The 12,934-nt window shown below is 36.2% G+C and overlaps 1 protein-coding gene across 2 annotated transcripts in view; it reads left to right on the plus strand.

Moving 5' to 3' along the window:
• The window catches only part of WDPCP (WD repeat containing planar cell polarity effector), a 363,960-nt gene that overhangs the window by 270,124 nt on the left and 80,902 nt on the right, over window positions 1-12,934 (plus strand). For both annotated transcript variants that reach the window (XM_032873803.1, XM_032873802.1), the window contains exon 15: window positions 7,158-7,320. In XM_032873803.1, the coding sequence (XP_032729694.1) occupies window positions 7,158-7,320 (163 nt within the window). The remainder of the gene's footprint in view (window positions 1-7,157; window positions 7,321-12,934) is intronic.

The following is a 12,934-nucleotide window of genomic DNA, read 5'->3' on the forward strand; positions in this document are numbered from 1 at the left end:
TCTGGCCCTGGGCTTTTGTTTGTTTGGAGATTTTTGATGACTGTTTCAATCTCTTTACTGGTTATGGGTCTGTTCAGGCTTTCTATTTCTTCCTGGTTCAGTTGTGGTAATTTATATGTCTCTAGGAATGCATCCATTTCTTCCAGATTGTCAAATTGGTTGGCATAGAGTTGCTCATAATATGTTCTTATGATTGTCTGTATTTCTTTGGTGTTAGTTGTGATCTCTCCTCTTTCATTCATGATTTTATTGATTTGGGTCCTTTCTCTTTTCTTTTTGATAAGTCTGGCCAGGGGTTTATCAATCTTATTAATTCTTTCAAAGAACCAGCTCCTAGTTTCATTGATTTGTTCTATTGTGTTTTTTTTTTTTGTTTGTTTGTTTGTTTCTATTTCATTGATTTCTGCTCTGATCTTTATGATTTCTCTTCTCCTGCTGGGTTTAGGGTTTCTTTCTTGTTCTTTCTCCAGCTCCTTTAAGTGTAGGGTTAGGTTGTGTACCTGAGACCTTTCTTGTTTCTTGAGAAAGGCTTGTACCGCTATATATTTTCCTCTCAGGACTGCCTTTGTTGTGTCCCACAGATTTTGAACCGTTGTGTTTTCATTATCATTTGTTTCCATGAATTTTTTCAATTCTTCTCTAATTTCCTGGTTGACCCATTCATTCTTTAGAAGGATGCTGTTTAGTCTCCATGTATTTGGGTTCTTTCCAAATTTCCTCTTGTGATTGAGTTCTAGCTTCAGAGCATTGTGGTCTGAAAATATGCAGGGAATGATCCCAATCTTTTGATACCGGTTGAGACCTGATTTAGGACTGAGGATGTGATCTATTCTGGAGAATGTTCCATGGGCACTAGAGAAGAATGTGTATTCTGTTGCTTTGGGATGAAATGTTCTGAATATATCTGTGATGTCCATCTGGTCCAGTGTGTCATTTAAGGCCTTTATTTCCTTGTTGATCTTTTGCTTGGATGATCTGTCCATTTCAGTGAGGGGAGTGTTAAAGTCCCCTACTATTATTGTATTATTGTTGATGTGTTTCTTTGATTTTGTTATTAATTGGTTTATATAGTTGGCTGCTCCCACGTTTGGGGCATAGATATTTAAAATTGTTAGATCTTCTTGTTGGACAGATCCTTTGAGTATGATATAGTGTCCTTCCTCATCTATTATAGTCTTTGGCTTAAAATCTAATTTATCTGATATAAGGATTGCCACTCCTGCTTTCTTCTGATGTCCATTAGCATGGTAAATTCTTTTCCACCCCCTCACCTTAAAACTGGAGGTGTCTTCGGGTTTAAAATGAGTTTCTTGTAGGCAACATATAGATGGCTTTTGTTTTTTTATCCATTCTGATACCCTGTGTCTTTTGATTGGGGCATTTAGCCCATTTACATTCAGGGTAACTATTGAGAGATATGAATTTAGTGCCATTGTATTGCCTGTAAGGTGACTGTTATTGTATATTGTTTCTGTTCCTTTCTGATCTACTACTTTTAGGCTCTCTCTTTGCTTAGAGGACCCCTTTCAATATTTCCTGTAGAGCTGGTTTGGTGTTTGCAAATTCTTTCAGTTTTTGTTTGTCCTGGAAGCTTTTAATCTCTCCTTCTATTTTCAATGATAGCCTAGCTGGATATAGTATTCTTGGCTGCATGTTTTTCTCGTTTAGTACTCTGAATATATCATGCCAGCTCTTTCTGGCCTGCCAGGTCTCTGTGGATAAGTCTGCTGCCAATCTAATATTTTTACCATTGTATGTTACAGACTTCTTTTCCCGGGCTGCTTTCAGGATTTTCTCTTTGTCACTAAGACTTGTAAATTTTACTATTAGGTGACGGGGTGTGGACGTATTCTTATTGATTTTGAGGGGGGTTCTCTGAACCTCCTGGATTTTGATGCTTGTTCCCTTTTCCATATTGGGGAAATTCTCTCCAATAATTCTCTCCAATATACCTTCTGCTCCCCTATCTCTTTCTTCTTCTTCTGGAATCCCAATTATTCTAATGTTGTTTCGTCTTATGGTGTCACTTATCTCTCGAATTCTGCCCTCGTGGTCCAGTAGATGTTTGTCCCTCTTTTGCTCAGCTTCTTTATTCTCTGTCATCTGGTCTTCTATATCGCTAATTCTTTCTTCTGCCTCATTTATCCTAGCAGTGAGAGCCTCCATTTTTGATTGCACCTCATTAATAGCTTTTTTTATTTCAACTTGATTAGATTTTAGTTCTTTTATTTCTCCAGAAAGGGCTTTTATATCTCCCGAGAGGGTTTCTCTAATATCTTCCATGCCTTTTTCGAGCCCGGCTAGAACCTTGAGAATTGTCATTCTGAACTCTAGATCTGACATATTACCAATGTCTGTATTGATTAGGTCCCTAGCCTTTGGTACTGCCTCTTGTTCTTTTTTTTGTGGTGAATTTTTCCTCCTTGTCATTTTGTCCAGATAAGAGTATATGAAGGAACAAGTAAAATACTAAAAGGGTGGCAACAACCCCAGGAAAATATTCTTTAGCCAAATCAGAAGAGATCCCAAATCGTGAGGGGCGGGGGAAGGGGATATAAAGAGATTCAGAAAGAAAAAAAGAAAAGAAAAAAAAAAGAAAAAGAAAAAAGAAATAAAAAAAGAAAACCAATAATGAAAAAATATAAAAAGGAAAAAAAATATATATATATATTAGATGAACTAGTTAAAATAACGTTAAAAAAGAAAAGGGTAAAAGTTAAAAAAATTTAGAAGAAGAGAAAAAAAATTGAAAAAGAAAAAAAATTAAATTAACTGCAAGGCTAAAGAATCATGGGGAGAAAGCCATGAGTTCCGTGCTTTGCTTTCTCCTCCTCTGGAATTCCGCTGCTCTCCTTGGTGTTGAAACTGCTCCTTGGTAGGTGAACTTGGTCCTGGCTGGGTTTCTTGTTGATCTTCTGGGGGAGGGGCCTGTTGTAGTGATTCTCAAGTGTCTTTGCCCCAGGCGGAGTTGAACCGCCCTTACCAGGGGCCGGGCTGAGTAATCCGCTCGGGTTTGCTTTCGGGAGCTTTTGTTCCCTGAGCGCTTTCCGTAGAGTCCGGAGGACGGCACGAAGATGGCGACCTCCCAGTCTCCAGCCCGGAGGAGCCAAGAGCCCGGGGCCCCACTCCTCAGTGCGCCCTCAGAGAACAGCGCCCAATTACTCCCGTCACCCTGGCCTCCGGCGGCGCTCCGAGCTGACCGAGCCTGAGACCGGTTCAAGGTAAACCCGAGCTTAGAGCTCACTCCTCGGCTCTGTCTCTGTAGCCGGCTTCCCCGTTCTAATACCTGTAAGCTCTGCGACACTCAGACACCCCCGATCCTTCTGTGACCCTGCGGGACCTGAGGCCACGCTGACCCCGCGTGCGCTTTACCCCGGTTAAGCCTCTGGAGCGATGTCCCTCAGCGGAACAGACTTTTAAAAGTCCTGATTTTGTGCTCCGTTGCTCCGCCGCTTGCCGGGAGCCGGCCCCACCCCCCGCGGTCTATCTTCCCGTCGCTTTGGATTCACTTCTCCGCCAGTCCTACCTTTCAGAAAGTGGTTGATTTTCTGTTTCTAGAATTGCTGTTCTTCTTCTCTTCGATCTCCCATTGGATTTGTAGGTGTTTGCAATCGTTAGATAAGCTATCTAGCTGATCTCCTGCTACCTGAAGTAGTCTCAGCCTGCTACTTCTCCGCCATCTTGACTCCTCCCCCGTTGATGCAAAATTCTTAACAAAATACTACTAAACCAAATTCAGCAGCATATTAAAAAGACTATACTTCTATACTATAATTTATTTCTGAAATGTAAGAATAGTTCAACCTACAAAAGTAAATTGATGTAATACACCACATTAACTGAATAAAGGACAGAAACTATATATTTCTCAATTGATACAGAAAAGGCATTTAGCAAAATTCAATACCCTTTCATGATAGAAACTCGATAAATTAACTCTAGAAGGAAACTACCTTGACCTAAAAAGACCATACTAAAATTATGATAAGCCCACAGCTAACATCATAGTCAATAGTGAAAAACTGAAAGCTTTTCCTCTATAATCACGAACAAGACAAAGATGCCCTCTTTCTCTATTTCTTTTCAACATAGCATTGGAAATCCCAGCCAGCACAATTAGGAAATAAAATAAATAAAAGGCATCCAAATCAGAAACAGACTCTTAATTATAGAGAAGAAACTGATGATTGCCAGAGGAGAGGTAGATGGGGGGATAGGTAAAATAGGTGATGGGGATTAAGGAATGTGCTTGCTGTGATGAGCACTGGGTGTTGTGTGCAAGTGTTGAATCACTGTGTAGTATACCTGAAACATATTACACTGTATGTTAACTAACTTGAATTTAAATAAAAACTTTTAAAAAATTCAATGAACAATTTGTAAAGAAAATTTTAAAAATAATTCCATTTACAAGAGCATCAGAAAAATTAAAAATCTTAGGAATAAACCTGAAGTAAAAGACTTGTACACTGAAAAATAGAAAACACTGCTGAAAGAAAACAAACACAGTACTAAGTGAAAAAAAGCATCCCTTTTGTTCATGGATTGTAGGATTTATTTTTAAAATGCCCATACATCCCAAAGGAATCTATAGATTCAATGTAATTCTTATCACAATCCCAATGACATATTTTACAGAAAGAGAAAAACCCATCCTAAAATTCATTTGGAATCTCAAAGAGACCCTGAAGAATCAAATAATTTTGATAAAGAATAAACCTGAAGGACTCACACTTCCTCACTTCAAAACTTACTCCAAAGCTACAGCAATCAGAACACTATAGTACTGGCATAAAAACAGACATACAGACTGATGGAATAAAATAGAGCAGAAATAAACCTTTACATATATGGCCAAATGATTATCAACAAGGGTACCAAGTCCATTTGGAGAGGAAAAGGATAATCTTTTCAACAACTGGTGCTTCGAAAACTGGATATCTATATTTTTAAAAATGAAGTTGGACCCTTAACTTGTACTATATATGAAAATTAACTCAAAATGGATCAAAGACCTAAATGTAAGACTTAAACTACAAAAGTTTAGGGAGAAAAAAGGGGAAAAAGCTTCATGACATTGAATTTGGCAATGTTTACTTGGAGAGGATACCAGAAGTATAGGCAACAAAAGTAAAAATAAATTGGACTGCATCAAAATTTAAAACTTTTATTCATGAAAGGACACTATCAACAGAATTAAAAGGCAGCCTATGAAATGGGAGAAAATACCTGAAAATCATATGTCTGATAAGGGATTAATAATATCAATATAAAGTACTCCTAAAACTCAACAACAAAAATCAAACAACCTGATTCAAAAATGGGCAAAGGGATGATATTTCACCAATGAAGATAAACAAATGGCCAATAAGGACATGAAAATATGTTCAGCATCACTGATAATTATAGAAATGCAAATCAAGACAGTAACGAGATATCAACTCACACCCATTAGGATGGCTCTAATTAAAAAAAAAAAGAAAATGACAAGTGTTGGCAAAGTTGTGGAAAAATTGGAGCACTGTTGGTAGGACTGTAAAATGGTGCAACCACAAAGAAGACAACATGGTGGTTCATTAATTAAAAACAGTTGGGGCATCTGTCTGGCTCAGTCAAAGGAGCATGCGACTCTTTATCTGGGAGTCACGAGTTTGAGCCCTACACTGGGTCTAGAGATTACTTAAATAAAACTTAACTAACTAAAGAAATTAATTTAAGAAATTAAAAACAGAACTTAACGTATGATCCAGCAACCCCTCTTACAGGTATAAATCCAAAGGAAGTATAATCAGGGTATCAGAAAGATATCTGCACACCCATCTTTATAACAGAATTATTAACGATAGCCAGAAGCTGGAAGCAATCCAAATTTCCATGCATGGACAAATGGATAAGCAAAATGTGGTATATACATATGGTGGAATATCATTCAGCCTTTAAAAAGGAGGGAAATCCTAAAACATGGATAAACCATGAAGACATTCTGCAGAGGGAAATATGCCAGTCACATAAATGCAAATACTACATGATGCCACTTAAGTGAAGTATCCAAAGTAGTCAGATTTATAGAAACAGAAAGCAAAATGGTGGTTACCAGGGGCTAGAGGAAGGGAAAGAGAAATAAATGGGGAGCTGTTTAATGGGTGTACAGTGTCAATTTTATAAGCAGAAAAAAATTTTGGAGATCTTTTGCACAATAAGATGAGTATACTTAATACTACTGAACTGCACACTTTAAAAATGGTTAACAGGGTAAACACACACACACACACACACACACACACACATAGTGTGGTCCTAAGAGTTTTTAGCCTTCAATAAAACTTATGTTTCTTCAAATATATTTTTCACAACTTCAACATGTTTCACAATTTTTCTAAATAATGCCCTAAGCTGCCAATTTTAAAAAAGTTTGCTCTGTACATCGGTATGATGTGGGAATAGCAAACTCTCTACATACTTTAAAATTCCAATTAAGATGAGTAAATACTGGAAAAAATATATTCCTGTAAAAGATAGTTTCCTTTTTTACTTTCAAATTGTGTTCTATATGTGGGATATAAAATAATTTACTTCTCTTCATTTTCCAATATAATAAAGTATTCCAGTAGTTGGTTAACAACAACAAAAAATATTTGATTAATAAAATGCTGGATAAAACACTATGAATGGGGGTGGCGGGTGGCTCAGTCATTAAGCATCTGTCTTTGGCTCAGGTCATGATCCCCGGGTCCTGGGATTGAGTCCTGTGTCTGGCTCCCTGCTCTGCAGGAAGCCTGTTTCTCCCTCTTGCACTCCCCCTGCTTGTGTTCCCTCTCTCACTGTCTTTTTCTCTGTCAAATAAATAAATAAAATCTTAAAAAGAAAAGAAAAGAAAAGAAAAAACTATGGGGAAGTTATGAATGGATTTTTAAATTTAAAATGTGAACTTAAAAACACTAATTATTCAGTTACCAAATTCTCCTGGTTGAGCTAAGTGTCAGAATGACAGAAGTCATACAAGGACTAGGACTAACAGATTTACACTATATAGTTAACTGACAAATTTTTAAAAAGTTTCATCCCGCTATGCAGAAGTTTTCCTGTAATCATACTTATAAAGGAGTTAACAGAAATTTTATTTGATTTTGATTCATATCTCAATCATTTTTTAACAGAACTCCTGGGGCCTTTGGACAGAGGAGATATGCTAAATGAAGCTTTTGTTGGCCTGTCTTTAGCTTCTCAAGGAGAAGTCACATTTCCAGATAACCTTCCTCCCTTTTGTTCAATCCAGAAACATATTATTCAACAAAGAACACTGAATGTCTTCTCTAATAGGTAAGATACATTGAACTGAGAAAAGTGCTCCACAAAATATTTAGTATTAAACAACTTAAATATTCCCTGTTTAAAAGCAAATTAATACTTAAGCAAGAATATTTCAAAATGTCAAAGAAAAAAATGTGCGTTTTCTCATGATGATGACTTTGCAGTAGTTTGGTCATGTGAGAGCAGGTATGATGGAGGAAGAATTCAATGTAAACAGAGTATTGTTAGAGTGAATGTTATTCCAGGCCAAGATGAACGTGAAATTACTATAACATATCAAAGTCTATTTTTATTCTGTTGTTAAATTTTAGAATTGCTAGATTATTAGATTAAAATATTAATTTTAGTATATTTAGGTTGTAATTCATATGATCATAATTATGCAACTTTGCCATTAGTTCCTGAAATCTGATAAATGATAATTTCATATCTATCTAGCTAAATATATAGGTTGTTAAGAAAAGCAGGATAAATGTGAAATAAAAATACTAGACAAAGTAATATTATTTATAATGGTAATTATGTTAGTTACCGTTATAATTTGCTCTGAAGCAAAGGTCAGGAAACTTTTTGTGTAAAAAGCACCAGATATTGGCTCTGTGGATCATATAGACTTTATCACAATACTCAACTCTGCCACTGTGGTATGAAAGCAGCCACAGAAAATACATAAATAAATGAGAGTGGCTTTGTTATAATAAAACTTTATTTACAAAAACAGGCAGTGGCCAGGATTTGGCCCCTGTTCTGCAGTTTACATATCTGCTTTTAGGGAACCCAACTACATGCAATAATTGTGAAAAGGCCATATTTTTTGTATATATCATAGGAATTTCATATCAAGTATACATATATACTTATAATATCCTTGAGGAAAATGCCTTAAACTACATAGTTTGGTTAAAGGTAAATAAAGGAGCAGAATTTCCAGGTATGGCAGCATTTAGAGGTAAGTAAATCCTCTCCCCAGACAACAGTTATAAACTGGACAAAAATTACCATTTCAGAGCTCTGTAAATCAAATAGGGGCAAACAACAGTTTGATAAGCATTTATTCATGAAAAAATGCTGAACTTCTAGCAATAAAGGGGAAATCTGATGTTCTGGGGCTGCTCCCATCCTTTCTTGACCCCCAAGCTAGTTCAACCCTCTAGTTCTACTAGGGTAGGATGGGCTGTGAAAAACAACAGCTGACTTGATTTGGAGTTTAGAGTGGAAGAACCCTGCCTGCAGCATTATCAATAAAAACAGCAAACTAACTGTAAGTAAAAGTAACAAATCTGATAGAAAATGAACCTGGAAAGCCACAGCTCTACTAGCCTGCTTAGGTCAAGTGACAGAATGAGGAACTAGGCAAAAAAAATTTAACAGGAAGATCCTGGAATAAGAGAATCAAAGAGGGTCTAATTAAGCTCCCTACACATTCCTGATAAGAGTTGTATGACCTTTTATCTTGCAGGACCCTAAATTTTCCCCTTTTGCTTCTTTGTTCCTTCACATCCAACTGCCAGAAGGTGCCTCTCCCTTTTTTCCCTTCTTCATCCATCCATCTCCCCACCACAGAAGCTATGGATTTAAAAAACTATCCCTTCACACTTCATGGTATAGTTCATGCTCTCATCTACAAGAACACCAGGAAGCAGACATGCACTGGGATTTGGCATTTTTTCCATCTTATTTACAATTGTCTGGAAGTTCTCTGTCAAGTCATGCTAAAAGTGGGGCTTTCATGTAGTTTCTTTTCTTATGTTCTACATCATTTATAGAGGAAATACTGGGAAGTAGAAAGGAAGATAGCCACTATTATCTTCAACTACCTGGAAGCCTACTTCTTTATATATGTTTTTAAAAATGATTTCACTGGGGTATAATTTACATGCACCATAAAATTTGCCCCTTGTAAGTATACAATTCAGTGATATTTGCTGAATTTATAAAGTTATGCAACTACCACCACAGTGTTTTTAGAACATTTCCATTGCCGCAGAGTTCCCCTGTGCCAACTTACAATGCATTCCCATTCCTACCTCCAGCCTGAACCAGTCACTGGTCTGCTTTCTGCCTCTAGAGGAATTTGATATAAATGAAGTCTTATAGTCTGGAAACTTCATATAAATGAGTTCAGACAATATGTTGTCTTTTGCATGAGACTACTTTCACTTAGCATTATGGTTTCTTAGGCTCATACATGTTGTAGCATATAGTTTATGCCTTTTCCATTTCTAAATAGTATTCCATTGTAGGGATCTACCACATTTTGTTATCTACTCACCAGCTGCTGAATATTTTTAATTACTTTCAGATTTGGGCTATTATGAATAATATTGTTATAAATAGTCACATTTCAGTCTTCAAGGGGACATAATGTTTTCATTCCCCATGGGTAGATATCTAGGAGTGGAATTGCTGGATCATATTTTAAGTTTATATTTATCTTGTTAGTTTTTAGAAACTACCAAATTGTTTTCCAAAGTGACAATAACATTTTATGTACCCATCAGCAATGTACGGGGGCTCCAGTTTCTCCATATCTTCACCTGTGGCTGGTACTGTCTTTTTTATTATAATCATTCTACTGGTATAGAGTATCTCATTATGATTTTAATTTTCATTTTCCTAATGATTAATGATATTGAGCATTTTTTGTGATTACTAGCCACTAGTGTATCTTCCTTGGTGAAACATCTATTCAAAATTTGTTCATTTTAAATTTTTTTTAATTTTATTTTTATTTATTTATTTATTTATTTATTTATTTGACAGACAGAGATCACAAGTAGGCAGAGACACAGGCAGAGAGGGAGAGGAGGAAGCAGGCTCCTGCTTCCTGAGCAGAGAGCCCAATGTGGGACATGATCCCAGGACTCTGGGATCATGACCTGAGCCAAAGACAGAGGCTTTAACCCACTGAGCCACCCAGGCACCCCAAAATTTGTTCATTTTTAAAATAAGTTCTCTTATTATTGAATTATAAGACCTCTTTATATATTCTTAATTGTTAAGTCCTTAATCAAATAAATGATTTGCAAATATTTTCTCCCAGTTTGTGGCTTGCCCTTTCATTTTCCTAATCATGTCTTTTGAAGTGCAAAAGTTTCAAATTTTGGTAAAACCCAGTGTAGTTATAATTTCTTTTATTGATTATGCTTTTGTTTTGTATAGAGGAAGTTTTTTTCTAACTTAAAAAATTTTCTAACTTACAAAATTTTCTCTTATGTTTTCTTCTGGAAGTTTTATAGTTTTAGCTCTTACACTCAATTCCATTTTGAGTTAATTTTTATGTATGATGTGATATAAAGTGTCTAAGTTCATTATTTTGTACATGAAAATTCAGTTACCTTTATACGTTTGTCAAAAATCAGTTGGCCGTAGGTGTAAAGATTTATTTCTGGATTTGGCATTCTGTTCCAGTGGTCTCTATCTACCTTTACAGAACAAAGTGCCAGACTTAGTCATACTGAGGGCTCCACTGAACTAGAATCTCCCAAAATGCATTCCAATACCACAAAAATAAGCAGGAAAAAGATGAACAGTTCTATACAGTTACTTCAAAGAAACAGAAAATGACACCAACATATATCAATTGAAAAAAATTCTCACCACCCCCCCCGACAAAACCACCATGAAGTAGGAGAAAACTATAACAACACTCCATGCAAAATTAAATATATTCAAACAAGCAGCTGGGTACATGGAAACCCACTCTGAATTAGAAGGACAAAAACAAAGAGGAAGAGGTGGGGGTGGGAAAGGAGGAAGTTCATTGCATTCAAGAAAGAAAGAGAAGAAAAATATCTTAAAAATGAAATATTATAAGGCACCCAAATGGGAATAAATTCAAATTAAAATTTAATAAAAGGCACTGAAAATGGCAGAAAACAAGACAATGAAAAGGAGATAAAGAAAAAAAGACAAGGGAGAAAGTAATGGAAAGAGAAATAAGGCGAAGAAGTAAAGAGCATCGTACAATTTGATTCACTGGAATCAGAATTAATATTTAAAACTATAATCCAGGGAAATGTTTCAGAAAGAAATATTTTTAAAAAGATTTGGTTTACATATCAAAAGATTAAACCAGGAGGTCCCTGGGTGGTGGTTCAGTCGGTTAAGCATCTGCCTTCAGCTCAGGTCATGAACCAGGGTCCTGGGATGGAACCCCACATCAGGCTCCCTGCTCAGCGGGGAGTCTGCTTCTCCCTCTCCCTCTGCCCTCCCTCCCACTCATGCTCTCTCTCTCTCAAATAAATAAAATTTTAAAAAACAAAAATTATACCAAGTGCCTGAGATAAACTGGTATAAAAATCAGTTTGAAGATATATCTTAACAAAATTCTTAGATTTCAATGATTAGTTTTAAAAATCTGCAAGGCCTCCTTGTAGAAAGATCAAATAACTTAACAAATGCGAAGAATTAATTAAGCATCACCCTTTTCAAAAATAAAATACAAGGTAAGGCAAAAGTAGAGCAAGAGTTTTTTAAAACGCAATGAAAAGAATTGTAAACCAATGATTTCATATCTATCCAGGCTCTCCTTCAAGTATCAAGGCTAAAGAAAAATAATTTCCATGAACCCTTCTTGAGAACATACTAGAGGAAAAGCTTCATCCAACCATGAGATAACTGGAAAAACTTCAGCAAAAGAACTAATTCTGAACATTTTAATACATTTAAATGTAGACAGAAGACCAGAACAAGGGGCACCTGGGTGGCTCACTCAGTTGAGCAACACTCTTGGTTTTTGCTCAGGTCATAACCTCAGGGTCCTGGGATCCAGCCCCACAATGGGCTCCACAGTGGGTATGGAGTCTGCTTGAGGATTTTTTCTCTCCCTTCCCCCTCCCCCTACTCACACACACATCTGTGCATGCACTCAAATAAAAAAATAAATCTTTAAAAAAAACGGGAAGTAGAAAGGTGAATGTGGAAGACTCATGTACAGGTATTAAATAGAAATGATACAACTAAAAAAAATGGGAGGGGAACAAAGTGAAAGAGAAAAGTAGACTAAGATGTGATTGTTGTAGAGACATAGGTGGAAGTTAAAAGACAACAATAAACACTGATACATCAGATAATTAAAGATTAACTAAGAAGAGAATAAGGGCATTAGAAAAGATAATCAGTACAAAGATAACCACTAAAACTAAAATACAAACCTTCCCAAGAAATACACCCACTTAAGAAGTATAAGCAAATATTATAAAATTCACATTATAAAATATTCATAGAGAGATCAAGAACATCAGTCATTATCAATATCAATTAATATAAATATATTTACCTCATCTATTAATAGAAAAAGATTTTTAGTATGCCCACAAACCAAGAACCAGCTATATTCTGTATACAAGAGAGACATCTAGGAGGCACCTGGGTGGGTCAGTCGGTTGAGCTTCTGACTATTGTTTTTGGCTCAGGTCATGATATCGTGGGTCCTGGGACTGAACCCAGCTTCAGGTTCCATGCTCAGCAGAGAGTCTGCTTGAAGATTCTCTCCCTCTGCTCCTCCCCCAATTTGTGCTAAAATAAATAAATCTTTAAAGAGATATATCTAAAATAAATTGATCTAGAAAAGCTAAAAATAAAGAGATGAGAAAAAGATAGCCTTGGCAAATGAAACTGA

The sequence above is a fragment of the Lontra canadensis genome, unplaced genomic scaffold (genome assembly GCF_010015895.1).
Source record: "Lontra canadensis isolate GAN:19392208 unplaced genomic scaffold, GSC_riverotter_1.0 scaffold50, whole genome shotgun sequence".
NCBI classification, from domain to species: Eukaryota; Metazoa; Chordata; class Mammalia; order Carnivora; family Mustelidae; genus Lontra; species Lontra canadensis.